The sequence below is a fragment of the Phoca vitulina genome, unplaced genomic scaffold, assembly GCF_004348235.1.
Source record: "Phoca vitulina isolate PV1807 unplaced genomic scaffold, GSC_HSeal_1.0 scaffold68, whole genome shotgun sequence".
NCBI lineage: Eukaryota > Metazoa > Chordata > Mammalia > Carnivora > Phocidae > Phoca > Phoca vitulina.
Window position 1 is genome coordinate 5,403,580 of NW_022589771.1, and position 27,535 is coordinate 5,431,114.

Consider the following 27,535-nt stretch of genomic DNA (forward strand, 5'->3'; position numbering starts at 1 on the left):
TCATTTAACCCTTAGAGCACCCCCAGGAGGCACCTGCCCATATTGTGCTCATTTTTCAGAAGAGAAAGGCCAGGTAAAGGAAGGTAACCATTGGTACAAAGTCCCAAAGCCGGTTCTAACAGACAACCCTGTCCCTGTCCATCACCCGAGGCCACCTTTCCGAGTACGCTCTGACTGGAGGGCATTGCTCTGATTCTGGGTTATCTGCTTCTGATCCAGAGCCGCCACGGTGCATCCTGCGGGGACAGCCGTGATAGAGCGCCGGTGGCCCAGTGGCCATGCCCCTTCCTCCCCAAGTCCGTGTGTAGGGCCAGGAGCTGACCAGCACTCTAGAGCTGTGGGGCTTTTTCTTCGCTGACGCAGAGCCTGACTGGGGTGATGATTTAAGGTTCTTATTCACTGGGTCTTCCTGCTCTGCTGTGGGTGAGGGGCGGAGGCCGTGAGCTGATGCTGGGAAGCGGGCTGGTCCCCAGCACCACCCAAGGAGCGGGAGGTGTCCAGGGTCAGTCCTCTCTTACTGGAATATTCCATCTCACAGCAGAGGAAGCTCCATGGAGTGAGGAGGCTTGTCTCCTGGTCACTGCCAGTGAGTCTCTGTACTTCGCAAACGGTAGGCACTCAACCAATATTTATTGTCAGTGAATGAAAAGGCATGTTGGAGTGGTGGCTATTCCTAGGGTCCCTGGATGTTAAAGAAATTCACCTGCCAGCCTCACTTCTGGCAACAAAACACTCCTCTGCGGTGCTTCATGACTTTGGATTCTGACTAGACAGCACCACCCTCCATATGCACAAATGTGCCCGCAAAGCTTTGCACAGAACCTCCCACAGACCATCCGACCTCTCCTGTACTATGGCCTCCGGGGGAGAGTCCTGACCCGTCAGCAAGCACAGAAGGTTGGAATACAGTGACTGAAAATGCTCTGGCTAGCCATCTGATATAATATTAGACTCCAGTTATGGTTAGGAGTGTTGCCAGCCACACTGTGCCACGCTACTCCACGTCCTGAGTTGCAAGTTTCCTTCAAGATAAAGGGCCGCTCGAGGGCGAAACATCACTAGGAAAAGCTGCACCCCCCGACCTCACTGCTAATAGGCAGAAAAGACAAATGCCGTTTCCAGATCAGAATGTCAGAGCGAATCCCAATTGCTAAGGGGAACAGCATATGTTTTCCATTTAGAGGCTAATATAAATGAGCAATCTGCTGGAAGCGTTTAGAGGTACAAACCCGTGGAAAATACAGCACAAGTTTCAGCTGCTTTTCTTGTGAAATTAGTCATCCAATTAATGACATGCAGGGCAGCTGGATTCTTGCCCAAAACCAAAGCCATCAGAAATACCTCAGGGCTCCTGCCAGCTAGTCCAAGAACGCGGTCTGTTTTTAGGATCAGGTGGAACTGTATTAAAGGTCACCCTCACTCCCTCCGACAAGGTCTCCTTCCCAGCTGGAACCGCATGGCTACTCAGCTCCATGAAGAAACGTTCTCCTGAACCTGGGGCTTGGCGAGGACAGGGCTGCCGGAGGGAGAGGCAGCCGGGGCTGGCGAGAAGCAGCCATTCGGTTCACCCATGCCAATGCTCCTCTCTGGCAGTCAGGCTTCTGACAACGTGATGCTCAGAACCTTGGCTTGAATTCTCAGCATTTCCACCTTTACAAGCTTCGGGTGTCAAGCTGATGGGCCCGAGGGAGAAGAGGAACAGAGCCTGACCTGGGAGATCCCGGGGAATGCAGGATCCCCATTAGCTCCAGAGATGGGTCAGGGGTGCCCGGAAGAAATGAGGGCCCAGACCCGTGGACACAGGGAGAGTGATGTGCGTCACCAAGACAGACAAACGTCAGGTCCCAGGTCTGGCTCACAGCTCAGGACGGGGGAGACCTCAGGTAGCAGTGCCCTCGGATCACGCAGGGTCAAGAATTGAGCATTATTTTCTGGGGCCACATTTTAAGAGGAACGTCGGAAAGCTAGTGGGCAACGAGAAGGTGTCCTGCGACCGAAGGACGAAAATCCATGTCAGAGGGAAGACGGAGGGAAGGGGTCGAAGGATGGTTTCCTCTGGGTCACAGAGGTGGCATCAGCCTTCGAATGTTAGAAGGTGGCTGGTGGGCAGCGCCGTAAAGATCTTCCAACACGCGTCACGGTCCTGCCAGTCGCGGCCTTGAAAGCTAGCGGAAGAAGAACTCAGTTCCTGGACAGCAGTGACAAAACAGCAGAGACCAGATGCTGAGAACCACAGCACCCGACCCCGTCACAGCTCTGGGGTGTCCCCGGGGGGCAGAAGTCCAGAGCCGGTGTCCCTGGGCCCAGATAGGGGCGGCGGCAGGTGTCTCTTGGGGGGCCGGGAGAAGCCACGCCATGCAGGTGGTCTCCATCCCTGTGGCTAGGCACCCGGCAGTGGGATCGCTGGATCCTGGGGTCATGCTATTTTGAATGTTTTGAGGAGCCTCCGCACTGTTTCCAGAGTGGCTGCACCGCATTCCCACCAACGGTGCAGGAGGGTTTCCCTCTGTCCACATCCCGCCAGCGTCTTATCTCTTGTGGTTTTGATTTTAGCCGTTGGGACAGGTGTGAGGTGGTATCTCATGGTGGTTTTGATCTGCATTTCCTTGATGACCAGTGACAGTGAGCCCCTTTCCGTGTGTCTGTTGGCCATCCAGTTGTCGTCTTCTGAGAAAAGTCTGTTCGGATCCTTTGCCCATATTTTAATTGGATTGTGTGGGGTTTTTTTTGTTTTGTTTTGTTTTTGCTATTGAGTTGTAGGAGTTCTTTACACATCTTGTATATCAGCCCCTTATCAGATAAATGATTTGTGAGTATTGTCTCCCATTCTGTAGCCTGTCTTTTCATCTCGTGGATGGTCTCCCTTGCTATGCAGAAGTGTTTTTATCTTAGTCTGACGTTTCCCAGTGATGAATTTTGCTTTGATTTGCTGATCTCACTTGTTCTGTGCTTCACAGACTGCCCTCCCATCCGGGACTACGTGACCCTCAATGTCACCAGCAGCAGCTTTTGGGTGTCTTGGAATTTAAATTCTACCCGGCACCGCACGTTCCTCGTGCGGGTTTACAAGGGGGGGGAGCTCCTCCAGAGCGCCAGGACCGCGGGGAGGACCCTGCAGGTGGCGGGGCTGGAGGCCGGAGAGCTGTATGCAGTGAAGACCAGCTACCAGGCGTGCGGGGCCAACGTCACTGCCACGCTGACTGTCAGAACAGGTAAGCACACTCGCACGTGCTCCGCTTGTTACCTGTGAGTCTGTGGTCCCACCTTTGTTCTATTGGCCCCGAGATTCACATCCTCCTTCACCCTATTCTCAGGGCAGGGACAGTCGCTGGCCTGGCGCCACCCTTCCTGGCGGGGCTGGGGGCTCCGCGTCCTTGGAGCAGGGCCATGGTGGCTGTCTGCGGTCTCCACGGCTCCCCTCGTGCCCCTACATCTCGTCCTGTCTAGGGGGGCTCAACTCTCACACCTGAGGTGATGCGGGGAGCCCATCTTCTGGTTAGAAAGATTTAGCAGTCAGAGAGCACAGAGAAAAAAGTGGAATAAAGCAAAAATGGCAGCGATTTTCATGCACTGAAAGAGCTTTCGTGACACCGAATTCACAGGGCTGAGTCCCCAAACCCGAGCTGAGCATCATGTGAAATCCTCATGGACCTGCTTCATTTCCCATGTGATGCACTTGACAAGCTAATGCAGTGCCCACCAAATGGTCCATGAAGCAGATTTCTTTCACCAAAACAAACGCATTATAGGTGTGACCTAGGGATTGCATTCCGGAGAGGGAGGCTGGTGTGGCCCACGGGGCTCTGCGGGTGGCTGAGCTGGCCCCACCCCATGACTCCATCTCCCCTCCGCCTGGCCCCGGCCCCCCTGGGTGGGAGAGGCCTTGGTCGGGTCTGGCACTGGGGGGCGGGAGCTGTGCCCTAGGCTGGCCGCTGGCTGGGGACCGTGGAGCTCCCAGACATGCTGGTCTGGGGACAGAGCCCAGAAATCACTGTGAGACCCTGTGGGGTCTGTCTCATGTAGAGATTAGTGCCAATGACCGTAGCAGCGAATGAGCGAGGGATGGAATGAGCAGGCCTTTGAGGACATGGCCCTACACCCTTTGTGAGCTGATTTGGGGCTGGCCCTTGCTAAATTGTCAGAGCTCATAGAATGGGCCCCCAGAGGGTCCCCCACCAGCCCCAGCCATGAAACATGCAAACCTTGGCGTATGAGGTTTTCGATTTCGGAGCAGGCAGCGCCTCATCTGCTCATTCTATTTTCCAAGTACTGTGGGGAGTAAGTGGAGGGAGCACTCTGTTTCCTAGGTCATCCCGGGAGTGAGGGCCCACCCCAGTGCTCCCCACCCCCTGCTTCCTGCTGTCTCTCCCCCACCCCCCGCTCCCTCCCCAACTCCTCTCAGACCAGAAGTGCCCTGGGAACTTATGTGCCCCTGGGAAAGTTCCAGAAGACTCCAGAGTTGCCAGCCTTCTTTCCACAGCCTTGGTTTTCTTTTCCTTCTTCGTATCGTAAAAACGCCGTTTGTGTGCACACTGCTCTTTTAAGGAGCTTGATCCTCCATCTAATTAATTTGGCCGTGTTAGGAGCCGGCCACTCGGGAGACGGTGGGCACGATGGCTGCAGCGGGTACGGAGCCTCACGGAGAATCCGGATTTCCCGGGCACAGGTGGACACTGACCTTCCGGGAGGCTCCTGTCGTGGGCAGGGGCGAGGCTGCCGTCACAGGACTCTTGCTGCCCTGAGGATGGCAGAGGTCCGGAGGGGCCCTGATCTAGAAACACACAGTATTCACCCTGCTGACATTCCTGTGGCCCATTGTGGTGCGTGCACACAGCGGTGGTAGACCGTGCGTCCTGCCCAGGCTTGCTCACCGGGGAGGGGAGCGGCTGTTAGGTCATCAGGGAAGCAGACACGCAGCGGGACGTGCCGTGCATGTGGGCTGCACTCTCGGCACTGAAAGGGACCTGTGTCCTCCTGTCTCATCGTACTTGTCCAGCTTTGCTTACGTCCAAGCGAAGGGTGCCTCCCGCGCAGGGTGGGGCCCCGACTGGTTTGCAGGGACAGAGTAGGCCCTCCGGGCGGGACTTCCGGTGCGTAGAGCTGGAGGGTCTGGGTGAATGGGGCGCATTGGTCACTGAGTGTGGGGGCCTGCATGGGGCCCGAGGAGGGTGAACAGGGCGGGAAGGCAGGAGCCATGCGGGGTGAGGCGTGGTGGGAGGGGCCTTCAGACCCCACGTGTGGCGGCCGAGTCCGGGTTCCCGCTGGTGTGGGACAGCTGCTCGTGTCCCCCCCCCCCCCCCCCCCCCCCCCCGCGCCGGGGGCCCGGGGGGGGGGGGCCCCCCCCCCGCCCCCCCCCCCCCCCCCGCTCTGGCTTAGAAGTGTGTGTGTGTCAGGGGACTCCTTCCCTCCACGTCCCCCAGCGCGGCTCCCCATCCCAGACTCCTGCCTCCGTCTGTCACGGAGGACCTAACAAACGTCCCTCCAGAAGAAGAGACTTTCTGGGGAACAGGGACAGCAAAGCGTGTGACTGTGCATCACCGATTTTGGCTAATGTGTGTTATTGCGGTTGCAGACGCCCGCGAATTTGAAGTCACCATCAGGGTCCTGAACCGCAATGCGACAGAAGAGCTGCTCAACCACAGCGGCCCCGAGTACCGGGACTTTTCTCGACAGCTGCTCGGAGAGGTAAAGCCAGAGCGCAGACACGTTGTCCCGTGGGGGCGTCCGAGTGAGAGACCTGCGCGCATGCACGCACCAGCCCCGGCGCCGGGCCCCTTCTCTGTGACTGTGCCCCCCAGCCCAGACCCCGCACTGATCACCCAAGCGTGCCCCCTTACGGGGCACTGCATCTAGATTTGGGGCCAACTGTCTTTGAAAACCATGCTCTGGTTCAAATGGGCTCTTGATGGTGCAGCCGTGTTTTCTGTGGAACCTTCCATTTGGGGCCCTGGGCATCTATCTACCTCCCTGCTTTGGGGTAGCTTTGCTGGGGTGGCATTTACCTGGGATCATGGCATCCGTCCCTCCCCGAGGCTAGCAGGGGACAGAAGCACGCAGCCTGGGAGGACCTTTGGGTGACAGGCCAATTAGAGAGCAAAGGGACTTGCTAAACCGTCGAGAACCATGAATGGTCTAAGATTTTATCCTTCCTGCCAACTGGTAAGTAAGCGTGTTCCTGTCGGCTGGTGCTGGTGGAGGACTTGGGGTCCTGGGGTCAGAGACCGAGGACTTGATCCGCCATGGCAGAGCGGTCGGCAGGACCATCACGCTGCTGTCAGTTCCCTCTGGGCCGCAAGTCCCACGGGGGTGACGTGGAGGGACCGGGGGGAGGCTGGGGGGTGCACACAGCGGTCTGCGTCACAGCCGAGGAGCCCCGAGCTGAGGGACACAGAATCTTGTAAAGGGCCGGAAGCAAATCTGCCTGAACGTGGCTCCAGAAAGAGACACTGTCTTTAGGGCAGCAGACATGAACAGTCTGCCCTTTGCTCTGGAGGGGCCGCTGTCTCTCTCCTGAGGTCGTTCACCCCACAAACGTCTTGGAAAGAGACTTTGGAGCCAAGGGGCAGTTAGCGCTTCTGCTTGCAAGATGCGCAGACGTGGGACAGGCGGAAGGAGGGTGTCTCTCCTCATTCACCTGCCTGGTGATTCTCGTGCTCGTGCAGGCATGGTGTGGCGGTGGGGCGGGGCGAGGCTGGTCTCCCTCGCTCGGCATGCTGGCCCTGAGCACCGGCTCGCCCCGGTGTTTCCCCGGGGACGCAGCCAGGAAGGGGGGCAGCTCCAAATAGCCCCTCACGGTCTGTCTGTCTCACACACACGTTACCTGCACACGGATTTTCAGGGTACGCAGAGTGGATTGTGCGTCTCCGGCTCCGTGATGGGGAGCCCAATGGTAGCTTACCGTGGATTCTCACAAAGACCGACAGGCCCAGCTCGGCTGTCCCTGGGGAGCCCGACTGGGGTGCGGGGAGCCGGGTGTCTCTGCTTGCCCCGAGAGGCTGGCTGCTGGGCACCTCCTCCTGGTCGTGAAGGGGACAGATCCTGTGCACTATCCGTCCGTCACACGGGCCCCGCTTCCCGGTTTTGAAGACGCTGATGGGAGCATCTGCTCTGAGTGGCTGCTGTCTCTCCTCGGCTAGGTTGCAAACTCCTTCCCGCCCGCGGTGTCTGACCTGTACAAGAGAGGGAAGCTGAGGATGCGGATCGTCTCTCTCCGGGCCGGAAGCGTGCTGGTGACGCTCAGGCTGACGGTGCAGGACCCTGAGTTCCCAGTGGGAATCTCCACGCTGGCCCCCATGCTCCCACCTCTGCTGGCCAGCACGCTGTTCCAGATCGACCCGCGGGAGACACGCGTGCGAGGTCGGTTCCCCTCCACACCCAAGCCTGCCGCCGGCCAGCCGCGTTAGTTCAGGTCCACGGTCACTTTACTGTGAAAGAGCGATCAAGTACATGAAATTCGTAGCCTTATTCTGTGTTCCTGCTTGGGATCTGGAAGCCCACCCGCATCCCGCACCTCCCTGCTCCGGGTGGGAGAGGGACCCCAGAGCCTGGGGAGCTCGCTTCCGTAGGTGGCCCAGAATGCAAGGTGGGGTGGGGCTGGAGGACCCTGGAGGGGACGGGCCCTGGGGGCTGACTCTGCGTCAGGGCCCAGCACTGCCGCCGCGCCACCTGCTAGTGCGGGCGTCTAGTTCTTTGGCTCAAACGTTATGTAATTTTACTTGATGTTGCCTTGAGGCAGGAAGTCACAGATCAGGGGAGGGGGAGAGACCTGGAGACAGAGAGAGAGAGAGAGAGGAGGGTGGGGTGGAGACGGGGAGGAGAGAGACACAGTCAGAAATAGAGGTAGAGAAGAGAGAAACAGAGACATAGAGATACAGAAACAGAGATAGAGACATAGGGAGAGACAGAGATAGAGACAGAGGCAGAGAGTCAGAGAGATAGGGACAGAGAGACAGAGAGACTTGCTGATGCATAAGAAAGGTTTTGCCACTCAAATCCGGGGATGAAGTTCCACGCAGCGAGAGCACCTGCAGCCTCCACGTCAGCAGGCCTGCCCGGAGCTCCGTCTGGGGAACGGGTGTCCGAGAGTGGGCTGTCACCTCCTTTGAGCTTGGTCATGTTCTGGCTTGCTGTTCCAACCCCCCCGCCCCCAAGGATGCAGGGAAGGCCGTGGGACGGTCACATCTGGAGTCACACCTGGAAAACCCCTGCCTGCTTAGCCTGGGCATTGCTCTGTCACTCACCCTCAGGGATGGAGATGGCAGTGGTCCCCTGCACCTGGGAGGCCTGCTTACCTGGGCTCAGGGGCTAAGTGCAGGGAGGCACAGGGTGCCATGTGGGTGGGTCCTCAGCGGGCACCCCCAGGACCCACCTGAGACCAGATCCGAGCAATCTTCAGGTGACCCAGCCACCCCTTACGTGCTACTTCCCAGCCCTGTCCCTGTGCACCGGGCATTAAGTTACTCCAGATCTTTGCCAGTGTGTTGAGTGGTGGCCCCCAAAAGAAATGTCCACCTAGAACTTCAGACTTGTTTGGAGGAAGGGTCTTTGCAGATAAAATTAAGGTAAGGATCTGAGATCGTCCCGGATCAGGGGAGGGCCCTAAATTAGGAGACACAGAGGAGGAGAGACCCAGACATATAGGAGAAGGCCACATGGAGGCAGAGGTAGAGGCTGGAGGCCACAAGCCCAGGCACACCAGGAGCCCCAGAAGCTGCAAGGGGCCGGGAGGACGCTCCCCCAGAGCCCCAGAGGGAGCGAGGCCCTGCCACACCTTGACTCTGGACTTCGGCCTCTAGAAGTGTGGGAAGGAGCCCCATGGCTTCCCCCCAGCCTGGAAGCTTGTGAGGATCTGAAGGGGGCCTCCGAGAAGTAATGCACAGGAAGAAGAGGGTCTGCATCGCTAACGTTCTAGGGCTGTTAGCAGGTCCCGTTATGTGTCCCCGTGAGGTTCCAGAAGCCCCTCCACAGTTATGAGCCCCCCCGGCTCTCGCCCTGCAGGCTCCCTGCCCGACGGCGGGCTGTTTGCTGAGGGGCGGCTGTGGGAGGCCCCCCGGGGCCGGGACCCCTCTTCTGCCCAGCGCCTGGGGTGGGGGGCGCCGGGCCCCGTGCAGGCTCTTCTGACCCAGTGACTGCTGGCTGCTGTCAACTTAGCCTGCAGGCAGCGCCCCCCGCCCCCGGCCACAGCCCCCACTCGGGCAGGCAGCCCAGGCCTGAGCCCTCCCCAGGAGCGCCCCAGCCCCACGGGCGGGAAACCAGAGAAGCACAAGCAAAGCCATTCCGCAGAAGGCCAACAAACCACAGCCCAGAGAGCTCCCCTCCTCTGTGGCTCACACAGAAATGCTATTGTTGGCGGCCTCGAGCATTCCTGGGTGATTCGGGGGCTCTCGCCTGCCATGAGTCAACATGTCTTACAGCGTGGGGGGTCACGTCGTCATGACCTCAGCTTCTCCCTGAGGCCCATCTGTTGGGGGGGCATCACTGGGTGGCCACGTGTCCTTGGTCTTCCTCCAGGAGGGCGTGCCCCTCACTGAGCAGCACCCTCAGCGAGGGGCACGCCCTACGAGCCGCGCCCTCCAGGGGCCTGCTCACCCTCGCCCCGGCGGCCCGGCTGGAAGGGGCAGAGCGCCGCCCCACGCCCGGGGCCCCTGCCTGTATCCTCGGCTGGCAGGTCCAGAAGGTGCCGAGGCCACCTGGCAGCTCTCACCGCAGACCTGTTTCCTCCCTCTGAACTCCAGACCCAGAACCACCTGGCCTGCTCATGCAACCCCCAGTGAAGCTGTCCGTGCCTGACTCTGGGCTTGCTTGCCAGCTGGGTGCCGGGGGAGCTAAGGCTCGGTGAATCACCACGCCTAAAAATAGCCACCCGGTGCTCAGTGGTGGGAGCTCCGCTCTCCTCGGGGCCCTGCTGCCCGGCCAGCCTGGGCTCCATCCCCAAAACTCGAGCTGCCTGCAGGCTGGAGGTGGGGCAGGGCTCCGGGAAGACCAGGGGACCGGGCCACCAGGGCCCTGTGTGTGAAGGAGCCCCGGGCGGGGGGTGGGGGGGTGGGGCGTGGAGGGGTAAGCGTTGCATCAGCTGATGAGCCTGCTGGTCTCAGGGAGCTATTTCCGTGAGCGTCTGTGAAGATCACGTGAAGCAAAACTGAAAACCACAACAGGAGCGTAGAGCACATGGCTGCAGAGTTTTCTCTGCACAAAACTGAACTCGTGCCCTGTCTTGACTTCAATCCGGGCCGAGTCCGGGCTCCTCTGGCGCGCCGAGCACGGATCGGGCTCTTCTTCCTACAGCTCTGGGGAAGCTGGTGCAGAAGGGTGTTGTGACCGGCCTGGGCACGCACGGGCCGCCCAGCCCAGCCCAGCCCAGCCCGCTCCCCTGGATGATCTGAAGGATGATTCTGGGGGGTGGGAAAACCACGCCCCCCGCCCCCGCTCCTCCTAGCCTGGAATACAGCTGGAGATATTTATTCCTTAAGGTTTATCACACGTATTACACGTAGCACTTCGTCATCAGTCACGTGTCAAAATGCAAGAGACCATCAGGTGTTTCCTTACGAGAGTGGGGGTGGCAGTCACCTGGGGGACCGGGAGAGGGGATTGGAGAGCGCCGGAGAAGGAAGGGAATGGGGTTCCCCGTGAACCTAGTTTCAGGGTTTGGCTGATGCTAGTCCTGGCTGCCGCTGGTTGGAAATTCCCGGGCTGTGGTGGGCGTGGTGCGTGAGCCAGCACTGGGGCCCCGGGGGGGGTTGACTCACTCACCTAACGCTCTTCCTTGCTCAGCTCAGAAGGGTTCCCAGTGACGTGGGGTCTTTGGGATTCTTAGTTTCCCAGACCGGGGAGGAGGGCCATTTATACTTAACCAGACTCCTCCGGGCCTGGTTACTTTTCTTCGTTGAAGTGCTAAATGTTAGGGGATATTGGCACATCAGAGAGAAGGGAAAGCATCCCATTTTGGGGGGTCTGGGAACAAAGAATAAACGAGAGAGGAATATATTCATCCCAGTGGGTGCTAATTGCTCCAGAAGGAACCGACATTCCCTAATGTTTGCCCCCAGATCAGCCGGCCGGCAGTGAAGGTCGGCACAGGCAGATGTGCTGTCTTGGGTCAGGGGCAGGCTTCTGGGGGGGGGCTCTGTGCGGGGCCTCCCCCCTGGGGCCGCCAGACCCCACTGACTCCCAGCTTCATCCCTCCGACTGTCTGCTGCAGAGATGCTTGGGAAGAACTCTGCTCCGTTGCTGTTCTGTTTCCGAGTAGCCTCTGGCCGTTTCTCACTGTCTCTGTCCTGTTTCTCTCCTCCCGCCCGCAGACTGGGACGAGTGTGCAGACAGCCTGCAGCATGACTGCTCCCCCGCTGCCCAGTGCATCAACCTCGAGGGCTCCTACACCTGTCGGTGCTGGACGGCCAGGGACGCCAACCCGTCCCGTGCGGGCCGGGCCTGCGAGGGTGCGCCCCCATCCCGGGACCTGATATCCCATATCCTTTCTCCTATCCACAGGCCACTGTCCTGCATGCTTTCCTTATGCATGTAATGCCCAGCAGGCCGGTGACGGTGCTCAGCACTGAGCCCAGATCTAGAGAAATTGCCCCATTTCCGCAAGGGCCTGATGGATCCACCTGAGGCCTGCAAGAACGGAGGCCTGCACTTACGTCCTGGCTCAGCGGCATCCTGGGTGGCGCTCCACCCGGGCACATCTGAGAGCTCTCATTTATCAAGTGGAGAGGCCCTGCCTCCCTCTCTGAGAGCACGTGGGGGGCTGTGGACATGGGCCCCACTAAACATTCATAATCCCATGATCTCCAATGAGACAGACTATGTCCCTATTTGGGGCCTGCCTGGGGGGCTCTTGCCCGTGGGTGGCAACAGGTGGGTTTTGCTTAGGGTTTGTGGACCAGATGTCCCCTCTGAGAGTGGATGTGTGTCTCAGCAGGTGACGTGGTGAACCCCACGGGAGGTGTCCTGGCTCCGGCAACAGGTGTAACAGCCCCAGAGCTCGGCACAGAAACAACAGCCCTTGGCCGGGAGACTCCCGCCTTGTGGCCCAGCCCTGGGTACCCCTGGGGCACCCCTGCAGCAGGCCAGGCCCAGACCCCAGGACCCCCACCCAGGAGAGGGGGCAGCGGCGTGGTCAAGCAGGACAGAAACAGCACAGGGCAAGGTGTGGGGAAGGAGATGCCCAGCACGGCTCCAGGCTCGGTGACCAGCCAGTGGACGGCCAGCAGGGCTCCCGGGACAACCCCTAGCTCCCCTCCTGGGACCACGAAGGGCTTGCTGGACACCACTGGATGGTTATCAAGAAACTCCACCACGGAACCGTCCTTCTGGCCCACTCCTACCGAGGGCCCCACAGACCACATCGAGTGGCAAGCCAGTCTCCCCACTTGGAATACACCACCAGCACTTCTGGACCGCACGGGACCAGAGCATTTGGACCCTGGGCCATCCAGCTCCCCAGACCTGCCCTCAGCCCCCACCCCCGAGTCTCTGAAGCTTCCGGCCTGTGGTGAGTGCCTCGGGTGGCGTGTCCTAGGGGATGTGTGCCCTGAGGCCCCAGCACACCGGGGAACAGTTGAGTCCCGGTTGGCAAAGCCTCACACAGTCACTGAGTCCAAGACCTTTGAGAAGAGTCAGGTGCATTGTTCATTGTACGGCTGGGCCAGGCAGGGTACAGCGTAGCCCCGTCCCTGGCGGTGGCTTCTGTCTTGTTAGGACGGGAACCTGGTCCCCGAGCGTGCTGCAGTGCTCTCCTCCCTGTCCCCAAGCCTTCTGGTCGCCCATAGCAGGAGCAGGAAGTCGGGCCTCAGGAGAGCCTGTGGGGTGCATGTATCCCATTAAGCACTGCAGGACATCCCCCAGAAGTGTTGGACACCCCGACATTTGCACGCCTCCCCAGCAGCGCAGGCCCCTCGAGCCCGGGGCAGGCCCCCCACTGGGTTGACCCCCGGGATTTGCACTGACACCACACAGAGGGCTTAGCCATCGCCAAGGTCGCGGGGCAGCGCTGTGGGGGACAGCCCTGCATGGGAAAGCTCCCACAGGGGAGGCCACACTGGCATCTCTGAGCTCACTGCGCCAGCCCGACCCGGGGTCGCATCCAAATAGAACCAACAGAACCAAACAGAACTCACGTAGCTAACGAGACGTAGGTCCAGCAGCGCATGCCCTCTGCTGAGCGGTGCGGGTTCCAAGACGAGACTTTATGCCCCGGTAAGCCAGGGCTGTCGAGCACCCCTGGATCACCCTGCAGGAGTGGCTCCATGGCCAGCCGGGGCCCCCTCTGCTGACCCCTCTATGAGTCTGCTCAGGGGTGGAGGTGTACCCCCTCTGGAAGAGCCGCCCAGAATCTGCTCAGGAGGTTTGCTTTGGGGAAGACCAGGGACCCCAGTGGCAGAGAGGAACCCAAATCAGAAGGGGCTCAGGAGGGCCATCCGGGGAGCCTGCACCACACGCACGGTTAGCAGCAGGGGACTTCGAAGGACGTCCCTGGCTGGCGTCTCTGGATGCCCTCTCGTGTCCCCGAGCAGTGTATTTGATTTAGCATTTGGCGAGGCTTCTCCGGTCCTCTCTCCTTGAAACATCAGATTGATTTCAATCTTCTCGGTGTTTCTATGCATTTCCCAGTTCCCGTCCCCATCAAAAGGGTCACCATCTCCAATGTGACCAGCACCAGCTTCCACGTGGCGTGGGCGGCGGATCTCGCCCTGCACCCCACCTTCCAGCTCACCGTGCTCCCTATGCGGAGCCCCGCGGTGCACCTGGAGACCCGGGACGCGAGCCTGACGCTGTCGGGACTGGAGCCTGGCGTCCTGCACCTGGTCGAGATAGCGGCCGAAGCCTGTGGGAAAGGAAGTGCCAGGGCCCGCCTGAAAGTGAGGACAGGTAATAGGTTTCAGAAACGCTTGTTGCCGCTTGTTCTTAAAGGGAGGGAGCAAGTATGAGAATGATTTTCAGCACGTTCAGGTTCAAAAGAGCTGGATTCCTCTGTGAGCGGCTGGGTTTCTGGCCTCTTACCGACCTAGGAATGCTGGCTCCGCTCACCCGGGCTGGCTCGTGAAGAGCAGCCAGGAGGCAGCGAGTTTCAGGGAAGGGCGAGGGGCAGACCGTGGGCAACGCGGGGGCGCAAAGCGCTCAGGACTCTGCCCGCAGGGGTGGCCGCCGCCTGCTGCCCCGTGTCCTCGCTGGTACGTCGCCGGAAAACACGCGTGGTGCTGGCGTACTGAGCGTTCTGCAAGCCCTCTGATTGTTCCCGCTCTCAGCGGACCTGGACTTGGCTTCTAGGAAGGACAGGTAGACAGTGGGAAGCCAGACAGTCGGACGGCTCAGCTATCAGTTGTGATCGTTCTGTGTTCGGATAAATCCCTTGTTTCTCCTCCTTTGCACCTGTCATCCAGATGTTCTCCTGAATGTCTAACTTGCTCGAACGGCCAGGGGCTGGCTGATGTTGCAGATGGGTCCTCAGATCTTGGGCAGCTGTCTCAGGGCTGACGGCAAGGTTCTCTAAGGTGGGGTGCACAGCCCTTGGGGGTGCCAGTAAGACGAGCGTACAGCTTCTGTCTGTGTCCCTTGAAGTACTGATTAGCTGTGAACTGGGAAGTCAGAGGGCAGATGGAGTGCGAGGACGGGCAATGTTCCTGGAGCACATTCTTGTACCACGGCCTCCTAGAAGGCCCACGCGGAGGGAAGAGATGCTAACGGAGCAGGGACTGCCCTCAAGCCACAGAGAGACAGTGCTCTAGGGGGAGGGAGGAGAGCATCAGGACCCCTGGGCACCCTCCTGTGGGCTGCAGACTCTGGCAGTGATGGGGCAAGGCTGCCCCACGCCTCGACCTGCCCAGGACAGCCGGGGGTGCACCTGTGGCCCTGGCTTAATTAACGGATAGTGGTTCCTTTCACTATCAACGTTGTCCCTGCTGGTGAATCACCCAGACGCCGTGTGTGCACAGAGAGCCACACAGGGGCGGGGAGGTGAGCGGACGGGCTGTTCTTGTTCCACAGCCTCCAGGGGTTCTCCCTCTGGGCACAGGCCATGTGACGGCATCCTCGGGGGTCGGCGGGCGGCGTCTGTGCGGGCCGGGCACCATCAGCCTCGATGTGATGTTCTTTGTGGCCACCACGAAAAAGTCGATATGGAGACGTGTTCCCGAATACATGACCTAACGGTTTTCCCATCACCTAACGCGTTGCCGCTCCAGACGTGTTTATTCTCTGTCCTGCAGCGGCCCAGAAACTCAGAGGCCAAGTCAGAATAGCAGACGTCAGCTACGTGGAGTCCTTCCGCAACCCAAGCACCAAGGAGTATCGGGACTTCCAGGAGCGATTCTTTAGGATGGTGAGTTGGGGAGACCGCCCCTTCCTTTCGGGATGTGCCGAGGGAGGCGGGCAGAATCCCAGTCACAGCCAAGCAGGCGCTCGGGAGCCCTCATGTCCCGAGGGAGCTGGGTGTCCCTGGGTCCCCCACGAGACACATCAGCCGGTGGGAGCCACGCCCTGTCCTCTGCTGGGTCCTCCTTCACGCTGTTAGCTGTTGAGCGAGACTCCTTCATCGAGGTGGGGCCCCGTGGAGCAGAAAGCCTGACGAAGGAAACGTTTTAAAAAATTGACATCTATTTCACACATCCTAAAATTCACACTTTCAAAGTGCTTGGTGTCGTGGTTGAGGTTTTATTTGTGAAATTGTGCAACTGTCACCACTAATTCCAGAACATTCCCATCACCCCCAAAACAAGCCCTGCGCCCATTTCCTGTGACTCTCCCCCCGCCCCCCGCCCCTGGCATCCCTGGCAACCGCCACTGTGCTCTCTGTCTCTGTGGATCTGCCTGCCCTGCACGTCTCATGTGCCCAGAATCACGTAAGACGGGGCCTTCTGCGTCTGGCTTCTTTCTCTGAACGGGCTTCAGGGCCAGTGCAGGGTGTGGCAGGGACTTCATGGCACTTTACGGCTGGGTAACTGTCCACCGCATGGACGGACCACATTTTGCGCATCCATTCACTCACTGGGGTACATGGGGGCGCTTGCGGTTCCTGGAGAGCCTGAATACAGCACTGATATTGTCCCTAATCTTTCTGGTGCCTCCCCTGCCATCCCACGCACACTCCCAGAGATGGTGTCCTTTTACAGGTCAGTCCGGGAGGCAACCTCCATGTTCTTTGTTGCTGGAGGTCGGATTCCCCTTTGACGCATAGAGGATGCACTAGTCATGATCTTGTGGTCTTGTTTGTACCGTGGACATCTTGTCCATTTTAGCTTCTCCTCACTCTGGGGTTTAAGACCAGGAGAGAAGGTTTGCAGCGCCACCTCGAGGCGGAGCGTGCTCACACCATAGCGTGATACCTGCATTCTGTTCTACCCTAAAGGCATTACTAGCTGATGAAATGGGTCGCGCTGCCTCCAGGAAGTGTCCCTCTGGGGCTCCTCGGGATCTGGGATTCTGCCTTATTTGTTCTGGGTGCCCAGCTCCTGTCCCAGTGCATGGATTCAAGCATTGTTGATGGTTCGATTCACTGGCTTCTTTAGGTTCCATGATGGTCACACATAATACTAAGCAATAGCACTGAGCATCAGCCCACAGAGCCCTGGGGGTCACATGCAGTGCCCCATTTCCATTCAAATGTCTAGATGAATCCTCTTCAAACCATGTCCTCGCTTGCCTACTTCTGGGGACTACTGTTGGTTTGTCTAGAATTTCAGGATAGCAAATAATTGTGCACCTTATCACATATGTAGGACTTTTGGACACATTTTGGGAGGTTGTGGGTTCATGTGGCACCTTGTCCCTTGTCACTTAAGTGAGGAGTCTGGAACTTTGCTTTGAGACTAATTCGAAGTGCAACCCAAAGTGACTTTAATCCAAGCCTATGACAGATCCCTCTCTGGAAGTCCCAGACAGAAAAAGAGAGACAGAGAGAAGGACAGACAGAGAGAGAGAGAGAGACAGAGAGAGACAGAGACAGAGAAGAGCCAGCTAATCCAGTGATGGTGATGGTGGCCGGGTGACCGTGGGGTGACAGCAGATTTGCTCACGTTGGCTGTCTCAATGCTGAGAAGTGAATCCATGAGCCTGGGGCTTGAGCCACCACCCCTCACTGGGTCCAGATGAGGACAAGTTTTTCTGTGAAGCCAGACCCTGGAGGTGCACTTTTCAATAGAAGACTGGGGCTGTGTGGACTATTTAAAGCCACGACACAGTCGTGTGTCTCTCGGGGCATTTTGGCCACAAGGGGCCAGGAAGGGGTACCACAGGGTGAGAGGTAGGATTCTGTCCAAGGTGGTAGAGTGAAAAGCAAGGCAGGAGGTTTCTGTCCCGGCAGGAGGGCTCATAGGGGAACAGTTTCGGGGAAGGGGGGAAGGAGGGAAGGGGAGCTGTTCTGTAGGATCAGAAGTAAAGGGATTGTTTTAGAAAACACACAGCGAGATAGAGGTGCCCCCCCCGCCCCACGACCACCCATCCAGCCCCCGCCCTCCAGGGCACTGTGCTGAGAGTAGCAGATTCTAAATGCCGTCCCGAGCCCCCCCCGGGTGATGTGCCCCCAGGACAGGGCTCTTGCATCTTGCCCGCACTGGCCAGCAGATGTGCTCTTGGGGGACGGGGCTCTTCCGGGGACCTCAGGACCCACAGGCACTTGTGCTGGGCTTGGAACACGGCACACGGGCCGGGGCCCAGAACTAAACTTGGTCTTGGCCGTTTTGCTGCTGGCCAGACTCCCAGGAGGTGCCCCTTGGGTCAGGTGCCCGGCTTGCTCTTGGCGGGTGGCTCTTTTCATCTGTGGTCTCTCTAAAGGTGCGGGCTTCCTTGCCAGCCGCCGTGCTCCGGCTCGTGGACACCGGTGGGGTCCAGATGGAGGTGACCCGCATCGCCGAAGGCAGCGTTGTGGTGGAGTTTAACCTGCTGATCACCGCAGACGTGGATGTCCGTGAGGTGTCCGCCGCGTTCCTCGTGGCCTTTCAGAACGCGTCTCTGCTGGAGGTGGTCGGAGGGGATACCTTCATACAGGGTAGGTGGAGGCCGGGCCCCCCGGAGACTCACCGTGTTCTGGAAGAGAGGCAGAGAGAGCCCAGCTTCTGCCTTCATTTGGAAGATGTCGTCCTGTGCACCTCCTCTCAGGGGTCTCCCTGCAGGAGGTGAAAGTGGGGAGCAGATAGGACCCTCAGCTCTCTTACCGCTACTGTGTTGTTTCTAAAGGTTTAGGGGCTGGAAACACCTTGGCTCGAAGCTGTTCAGATGCCCAGAGATGCTGCTCCCCTTCCGGGGGCCGCATCCCACCCTGGGCCTCCTCTGCCACCCACGTCACTGGGCTGGGGATGCACCTGTCCCTCTCTGCAGTCACACTTCCTCCCAGGCAGTTTCCAGGGAGATCCTGGTAAAAATAATGGAAAAGAAAAGCATCTTCCCTTAAGTCGTGTTCGTCAGCTCGAGCTGTCGTAACCAAATACCACAAGCGGGGAAGCTTAAGCAACATAAATGTACATTCTCAGCTCTGGAGGCTGGACGTCCATGATCCCGGGGCCGGCTGGTTTGTTTTCTGGGGCAGGGTCCTCTCCCTGCCGTGTGGACGGAGCCTTCTCGCTCTGGCCTTTCCCCTGTGTGCGCACAGAGCTCTGGTGTCTTGTCTTCTAAGGACACCACCCCTGTTGGGTCCGAGTCCCACCTTTATGGGCTCAGTCAGCCTTAATTACCTCCTAAACACGCCATCTGCAAATATGGTCACATGAGCAGCTGGGGCTTCAACGTACGCATTTTTTAAAGAGATTTTATTTATTTGGCAGAGAGAGAGAGAGCATGCAAGCAGGGGGAGCGGGAGAGGGAGAAGCAGGCTCCCCTCTGAGCAGGGAGCCCGATGCGGGGCTCGATCCCAGGACCCTGGGATCATGACCTGAGCCGAAGGCAGACGCTTAACCGACTGAGCCACCCAGGTGTCCCAACGAATGCATTTTGGGGACACAATTCAGTTCATAGCACGTATCACACTTGAAAATAAATGATAAAAAAAACTTAGAGTTACGTGTACAAAAACCATCAGAGACCATATACGTTATTTTTCTGGTTTTTGGAATGAGAAGGGTTTTCTAAGTTTAAAAATAGAAGGCAAACAAGCCCACAGAGGCAAAGGCTGAAATATTTGACTCTGTAACGTCAGCCTTTTATATTAAACAAAATAAAGGCACCATTTTGAAGAAAGCAACACCCCAAAACTGTTTGAATAACCTGATGAAGAATTACATCCCAAATAGAGGGAGCGAGCCCACACGTCGATAATAAGGTACTATGAGCCTGCACTGATCTTTATGACTAAGGTAAGTGCACGCCAGACCTGAACAGACAACACAGGACGGAAGAGACACAATGAGTAGCAAAGAGCAATAATCACAGACATTCCCACTGAAATGGGCCACTCATGTCCATCTGGGAGCAGTGGGGTTTTAACCAGAAACACCTAACACTGGCCGGAGTGGGCCAAAGCGGGCCTCGCGGTGGGAACAGGATTTGCTCGCACTTCCTGGAAATCAATTTGACGATATTCACCAAGAGCTTTACAGATGTCCACCTACTTTGGTTTGGGAACATCACGCGCAGGACTTCAGCCTACAGAAATCGACCTCAGTTTGGACCATAGTTCATAGGCAAAGATACCCACCCTCAGTGTTACTTTAAAAGTAGAAGATTGCAAGCGGCCGGCAGTCCTGTAATAGGGGAGATAGTAAGTAAATCATGGTCCATCCGTGCCGTGGACTGCCATGCAATTATTAAAAGTGAGGCTCGATGAGACAGGAAATACTCCTGAAACAGGGGTTAGGGAAGAAAGCAGGACTTGCGTGTGTGGGGAAAGCATGACCCGAGCTGTGTCACCATCTGTGTTTTAAAGGACCAGAAGGACATCGTCACTGTGCAAACTCTGTTCTTTGTGGGAGGTGGCCTTAGGTGTGGATTGTGCTGTTTGCTAGGCTGGCCTGATTTTTACCCATTTTCTGCAGTAAACCTGTATCACTGTGAATAAGAGTAGCTGAGCGTAGAGACCCAAGAAAGCAGTGAGCATTGGGCCTTCTGCGGGGATGGGCTTGCTATGGGGACACCTAGGCCTGAGGCCAGGGGCTGGGGCTACGGGCCTGCTCGTCCCCTGAGGAGCTGCTCTGCGCCCTGCCCTGCCCCCCGGGGACCAGGAACCCTCCTTCCCCAGCGGCCCCCGGAGGGGTCCAGACACTGGCCGAGAAGCAGGTGCCTCCCTGTCTCCTGGACTGGCCAGCTTTGCGGTCACTCCATAATTTTCAACTCCGCTGCCCGAGATTCGGGGGGGGGGGGCCGTGTGAATAGCAGCACGGAAGCGCCCTCAGGCCCTGTGACCCCGTGACCATGTCCTGTCTTGTTTCTGATGTCGCGCAGATTACGACGAGTGTGAGAACCAGGAGCACGACTGTGAGCCGGGCGCGTCCTGCCGCAACACTCTGGGCTCCTTCACCTGCAGCTGCGCGGGCGGCGCCCCCCGCTTCCCTGTGGAATATTCTGGAAGACCCTGTGAAAGTGAGACTCCCATAATCCCTTTTCCGAGATACTGTCGGGTGATCTGTTCTCTTAAGGACGTTCGTTTGCAAAGTGCTTCCTTTCCAAGCGAGGCCAGCATATTTCTATGTCCTGACTCGTTTTCTAACGTGTGTGCCTGTGCGTGAATGTGTGTACATGCCCACGTATGTGTCCCTTCACGCTCTCCCATGCGTCCCCAACCTCCTAGGAGGCACCTTGTATCTCCAAGTGCCTCTGGTGAGAAACTACACACGTAAGGCCCGCCGTGTTCTCTCAGATTCTAGAAGATGACCTCCAAAGCCTACAGCCCGTGTGATAAGCAACACGCGGGAAATGTTTCTGCTCGGCCCTTTCTACCCACCCAGGACTTTTCCCATTAAATGGGGCCTCAGTGGATTCAGCACTGACCCTGAGGTGACCCCTGCCATCCAGGGATCTGTGGTCAAGTGAGGCGAGACAGATGTTTATACAAGTAAACGCTTGTCACCGGGAATATGGAATGTGTTCTGCTTGAGGTAGAAGCAGGGGGCTCAGAGGGACTAAGTTGTTGCTGCCTCATGAGTGTGGTCAGGGAGGGCTTCCTGGAAGAGGTGTCTTGGAACGGTCTTAAATGACAGCTAGGACAGCACTAGGCAGAGGGAGCTGCAGCAGAGCAGGGGATGCTGGGTCCATGCGGCAGTGAGAACAGAGCTCCTGATGGTGCACATGGTCCAGGCGCATTTCGGGCTGGCTGAAACGTGGCCACCTTCAGGAGATGGGTGGGAGAGAGCGGGAAGCCAGCTGCCAAGAAGTAGGTGAGGCCAGCTGAGAAGGCAGTGAACACCACGAGCGGGGGTTTGGACTGCCTCTTGGAGATGAAGGAGCTAAGCAGTGGGCGAGCCCCACCTTGAGGGAAGAGAAGACAGGTGCCAGGGGGGCAGGTGATAGAGCTGGGCCCAGGGGGCGGGCTGGGCCGTGTCCCGGGTCTGCTTTGTGCAGACTAGGGAGGAAGCCCTCGGAGAACCCTGCAGGTCTTTATAGGGTCTCTGCATTACGGTGGAGGTTGAAACCATGCTTTGGGGCAAGCAGGAAGCTAGGGACTCAGGATCCTGAGAGTAAACATCATTAACTCACCTTAGAGATTAGAGGGCTTGTCACAGCAAGTCCACAGGCTCGGCCCACACCTGGCGTCAGCCTGAGAGAGGCCGGGGGTGGGGCAGAGGGCACCTTGGTCTCCTGGCCCATGGGAGCCCCCGGCAAGCCAAGCCAGGCCCCGCTGGAGGGCTGGCAGGAACGCGCAACAGGTGCCGGGGTGTGACTCTGGCCAGAATGTGCAGTCCAGGTGTGTGCTGCTGTTCCCGTCTGACCTCACCCCCGTCTCCCTGCCCCCCCCACCTATGCGGGCCGCACGGGCCAGGCTCAGGTGGCAGTCCCTAAACACAGACCCACTCTTGGGTTTCATCTCCTTGTGCCTTGCAGGTAACTTCCCTGGCAACACCACCCAGGCTCCTGGCCCCTTTCTGGGCCCTGGCCCGGAGCAGCTCCCCACCCCAGCAGGAACGAGGGCTGCCTCTGTGCCGGGTACCAGCCAGGGCCCCCAGGACCCGCCCCTGCGGCTGAAACTGACCGAGGCGGTCAGGGTGCTCTGCGAGATTGAGAAGGTGGCCATCACCATCCAGAGGCGCTTCCTGCGGCAGGAATCCATCCCTGAGTCTTCCCTGTACCTGGGACACCCATCCTGCAATGTGAGCGACCACAACAGCACGCACGTGCTCCTGGTGGCCGGGTGGACCGAGTGCGGAACCGTCGTGCAAAGTGTAAGGGCCGGGGAGCCAGGCTCGGGTGCCCGGGGGCGGGGGGTAGTGCATCGAGCATCAGGAGCACCAGATGGGGAGGGCCCACAACTGTCCCAGGGGACCAGGGAAGACTCTGCACCCCACAGTCTCTGACTCTAAGTGGGGGACCCAAGAAAGGGGGACAGGATAGGGCAAGTTCTCACCAGGGACCAGATTGTGCCCTGGAATCAGGAGAGAGTTTTGAGCTCTGCCCTGTGGGATTCTGGTGCAAAGGGCCCGGGGTCGGCCTCAGGATTTAAAGAATACTTCCAGTGATTCTGAAGCGTAGGCAGGATGGACAGCCAGTGGGAGAGGAGAAAGGGAGGAAAGCGAAGTGTGTTAACGTGAGTGTCCAGGTGTGCACATGTGTGAGAACGTGCATGTGTGTAGGTGAGTGTGTGTGAATGTGCACATGTGTGAGTGTGTGCATGTTTGTGCATGCTGGGCAAGTGGGTTGGTGTGATCAGGAGGACCTGGCCAGAGGGATTGTGGGCCTGCGAGTAGTTGTCTTCACTGCAGAGTCCTTGACAGGTGCAGGGTCCTCCCTCTGCCCACACAGAGGGAGGCCCAGTTAGGGGTGGGGCCCCCAGCTGGAGGCACCTCCCGTCTCATGTGCAGGGAGAGCTCTGGGCCCATGTGAGCTCCCCTGGTCTGCGGCACCCCCGCACCCCATGAGCTGGGCTGACCGGCTCCAGGCCCTGATTCTTCCCAGGTTGGCTCTAGGTCACAGTTAAGGCTCCTGTGTCCCTCTTTCCTCCCTTCTCCCCACACTGCGTGCACTGAGCCGCCGGGAGGAGGGCATCAGCATCCTCCGTGAGCCCCGCCTCACTGGGCGTGGTGCCCCCTGAGAAATGTGCACCCCCTGGGACAGGACGTGTGGAAACCAACATGGTCCCCAGATGCGTGTGGGGAGGACTGTGTGCACAGCCAGGGGACACATGACAGTGGCTGGGTGAGGGGGGCAGAAAGCTGGGGGGATGTGAGGAGGTGGAAGGTGTCTGCATGGTTCTGGGGGGCGGGACAGCTGGACCCTGGGTTGGGGGGTGTGCATGGAAGGGCTGGTGTTGGTGGGGGGGGAGGGGCTGGGAGATGGTCTCAGCAGGGGGCCGGCGTGGCAGTGGGGACAGGGAGGTTGTCCTCATTAGGGAAGTTGGTCCATTGGGCAGGGACTCAGGAACCCGGACTTCAGCCCTAAGAACCTTGTGATGGCAATTTGAGGCCTTGTTTCCTAGAATGGGGTGGGGAAAGGTCGCCCCATGGACCCGCGGGCTGGTGTTCTGCGTGCCTGGTAACGGTTAGGTCCCAGTATCCATGTTTAACCAATGGGACCTGGAGGCTCAGCAAGGTCAACGGGGGGGTCAAGGTTGCCCTGCCTCCCAGGACCAGCCCTATGGCCTCTGTGACTGCCTTTCCAGGGGCCTTACGAGATACAAGGAGGGCAAAGGCCCTGCACACAGATGCTTCTGGCTGGAGCCTGGTCCCTGCTCCTCCGTGGGGACACATGGGCCCCAGGCACAGACTGGGCTGAGCGGACAGATGAGGTGCAGGTGAGCCAGGGGCCAGGCGCTAGGGCTGCGGGGTCAGCGCAGACCTGGACATATGGGGGGCCATGGCAGAGTGGTGCACTTGCACACTGGGCCTGCTTGCCTCTCTCGACTGTGATTCCAGCCTCCCTGGGGGCCCTGGGTTGAAGGAGCCACCAGGATGTCCCCAGTAACCACAGAGCCTTCGTCAGCCCCCCTCCCACCCTCCAACCCACACAACTTAAACATGACCCTGGGGGCTTGCTTCTTTTTCTTGAGGATTTCTGAGGCTCACATGGAGGCGGGCTGCACTGACAGGGGGTAGCAGCTTCTTGGGGGCCTCAGTTCTGAGCCCCAAAGCCCCAAAGCCCCAAAGCGGGCACGGGCTGGAGCTGCCACCGAGGGTCTCAGATCCAAGTTAGCACACTGCAGCCTTGCAGAACCGAAGCGAACGATGCTGGAAATGAATGTGGTCAGTGCAGCCAGGCTGTTCAGGGTGAGTCTCCTACCTGGGCGGGGTCCCAGGGCCGGGGTCGCAGGGGCGATCCGGCAAGTGGGCTCTCTGCCTTTGTTTCTCCGAGCTACAGACACCTGGTAGAGCCGTTACATTCAGTGGGGTCCAGGGCCTGTTCAGAGCAGAGAGAAATGCATCTCCAGTGAGTCATCCCAGCTCTGGAATCCACAAAAGTTCTTGATGTTTTTGACATTTACCAAAACCTAAGATTTTCCAGAGACAGACTTATAGAAACACAATGGAGTATATATAATTAGCAGGGTCCGCCTCCTCCCTTTTTTTCTTTTTTTGGGGGGGGGGGTGTTAAGCAGTTTATATTGTACTGACCTCCCTATTTTTTAGAAGCTAGATCTAAGGCTTTAGGGCTCTCTGCTAAGTTTGATGTGCTGTGTACAGACATGCAGAGAATGCTCCGAGACAAAGTGATCCACGCCCCAGAAGATTCACCAGTGTACAGAATCATCTTCATAAACACTTCCAAAATTCTTGTGGGGACAGCAGGGAGCTGTCCAGGTTGTCTGAGGCACTTTTCAAAGCGATTTTCAAAGGCACCGAATGTACGCCATGGCAAGCACACACTCTGGCCTGGGTGTCAGTCTTGACACCATGTCTGTGATGACTCTTCACCTACAGGAGCTTCTGCTTCTCAGCTGGAAGAAGCTGCCGGACCTACAAACATCACGTAGATAACTATTCCGAAATATGGAGGGGCAGATACTAGCAAACGCAGAGACAGGTGTAAATTCAAAAGTGTTTCAATGCTTCCATTTTGGGAAAATGCAATTAAGAACCTAGGCAAGTTTGTTCCCAGAAGCTAAAGCATCACTAGTCTCTACTAAGGAAAATGAATTCCAAGAATTAACGTGGTTTTCACTATTTACTTAAAACTATTTATTTATTTCACTATTTATATAAAAACCTAGAGACACCAATGATATCTGGTAGCTTCCAATATAAGCTAATGGCTGTTTGATGTTGTCCACTTACTGGTGCTTGCCCGGGTCTGTGTCATACACGCACGAGGAAAATACACTTGCTGTAATTTCTTGTAAGCGAGCAGCTAAGTAAGGAGTCGGTGTGGGAGCTGGAGAAGCAGAAGAGCATTCAAAACGTCTTCCCTGCAGTGACTTTCAGTCCAGAACCATCCGAGAGCAGCCACTCCCCCTCACGCTCCTGCAAACTTCGCACCACCTGTGACCCACTCTTGCCAGAGCCTGATTGGCCACTGGATTCCGTGTTTCTATGAGATTCGTGGTCCCATCAGTATGGCTGGACTCCACATGTCTATTTTCAGCCATTGCTGCCTGGCAGGCTCACCACTTCCCTGCTGCCCACGCCACGTCCGGGGGCTCCTGCTTCAATGGTTGTGTGTTTCCGTGGATGCTCCCCAATGCGGCTTCATCCGGCACCCCTTTTCAGCCACACCCCTTGCTTCCTCCTCATGGGTGGTCTGGCTTGTCTATTTCACACAGTTTCCCTTGTCTCTTGTCTACTTCTGAGCTGCTAAGGCCGGTGACTTTAGCAGAAGCCGTGCCACGCCCACCACTACGCACCAAACACAGACAATCCGCAGCTGTCCATGGCTGGCGCTGGGCCCCGTTCTAGTGACAGCGTAGGAGGTGTCTGTAAAGGGGTGCTGGTCTTGGGAAGCCCACCACCATGACGATCAAACTCCAAGCCACGAGCGAGCGAAATGCTGCAAACGAATGTAACTTCAGGCGTCTGGTCAAACAAGAGACTTGGTTCGGCTCCAGTATAATGATGGTGGTTTTCACAGAAATATCCGTCTCCTCCTATCTGCTCTCCGCTGTAGCACATCATGCCACTGCCCACCTCAGGATCTCCGTCTCTGTTTTGGGCTCTGGAGAAATTCTGGAACTCCTGTGCGCTTTGGAAGGAGCATGGTCGTGCTCGGGGGCACTGCTGTCTGGAGAGTCTCTCCCTCTGCTAAACGTTCACACTGCAAGCAACTAGTCCTTAATCCCAGCCAACTCTAACATGATTTCTCTAGCTCCAAACCAGTCTGCTCTGCACTTTGTCTATGGGCTTCACTTCACGTACAGGAACGCGCTCAGCGTCTTTCCCTGGGGGCTAAGGTGGGCAGCGTGCTCACACACCCTGAGTCCCCGTCATGATGACCGTCCCTCTCTGGAGGTTGTCCTCTGCTCCCTGGGCTCCTTGTTATCTGCCCGGACGATGGCACCGGAAGAGAATGCTGGTGGTCTAGCGCAGACTTTAACCCAATGATTTTAGCTTGATTTCTCCGGGAGGGTCTTGTGCTCTCATTTTCAGAAATGTGCTGGCGGATTATGTGGGGAGGAATCTGATCTATTATTTGGGGATATCAGCTGATCCAGTTTGCCTCTGGTTCTCCTCTGATGAGGAAAAAGGGCATAGGACACAGGCTAAACCAGGGGTTGGCACTTCACACGCTCTTTGGCATTTGATGTTAGGAAAAGATTGTCAGGGTTTTTGTATTTGGGGGACAAGCTTTAGAGAAGAACCACCCCTCCTTCAGCACCCAGAACCATGGTCTGCAGGCATGCTGGGGGCACCTGCTGGGGCCCGGGAGCTCACTGATGCCCTGTTTGTGTTCAGAACGTGACGAACACGGTGGTGAGGACCACGCTGAGGAACGACCTGTCCCCCGAGGGCATCATCCACCACCTGAAGATCCTGAGCCCCATCCACTGTGCCTTCCAGAACGACCTCCTGACGTCATCGGGCTACACCCCGGAGTGGGGGTGAGTGAAGAGGTCTCTTCCCATTCCTCCCCAGCTCACTGTCCTCTCTAGCACCTTCACTTTGGATTTCTTTAGGGTTTCAATCACTTGAGGACCCTTTTGTGAGACTGACAGTGGCCAGGACTTGGTTAGTAACTGCCAGCTCCCCTAATTCTTGTCTTTACTTCTAAATTAGGACTCAACCAAGGAAAGCCAGATTTGCACCCTAGCCAATCACATGGGACGCACCTGTCCTAGTGAGCCTGCCCACAGCTTCCCCATTCCGATGCCTCATCGGGGCCAGCCTGGGGCCTCCCCGTCCCACTGGGAGGCTGACCCCCGCCCCTGCCTGTCCTCTAGTCTCCTCCAGACCCACGTTGGGGGGCTGACACACCACTCCACTCAGCTCAAAATAGGTAGACTTTCTTTGCCCGTTCCCATTGGGTGGTCTGT

At 57.9% G+C, this 27,535-nt stretch overlaps 1 protein-coding gene across 1 annotated transcript in view; it reads left to right on the plus strand.

Annotated features, from left to right (window-relative positions):
• UMODL1 (uromodulin like 1) overlaps positions 1 to 27,535 on the plus strand; it is a 56,545-nt gene that overhangs the window by 20,450 nt on the left and 8,560 nt on the right. Inside the window, exons 8-19 of the mRNA XM_032392682.1 lie at positions 2,958 to 3,212; positions 5,573 to 5,685; positions 7,137 to 7,356; positions 11,301 to 11,438; positions 11,924 to 12,167; positions 12,291 to 12,496; positions 13,615 to 13,872; positions 15,210 to 15,322; positions 17,773 to 17,986; positions 20,371 to 20,508; positions 21,967 to 22,304; positions 26,958 to 27,103. Coding sequence (XP_032248573.1) covers positions 2,958 to 3,212; positions 5,573 to 5,685; positions 7,137 to 7,356; positions 11,301 to 11,438; positions 11,924 to 12,167; positions 12,291 to 12,496; positions 13,615 to 13,872; positions 15,210 to 15,322; positions 17,773 to 17,986; positions 20,371 to 20,508; positions 21,967 to 22,304; positions 26,958 to 27,103 — 2,383 coding nt within the window. The remainder of the gene's footprint in view (positions 1 to 2,957; positions 3,213 to 5,572; positions 5,686 to 7,136; positions 7,357 to 11,300; positions 11,439 to 11,923; positions 12,168 to 12,290; positions 12,497 to 13,614; positions 13,873 to 15,209; positions 15,323 to 17,772; positions 17,987 to 20,370; positions 20,509 to 21,966; positions 22,305 to 26,957; positions 27,104 to 27,535) is intronic.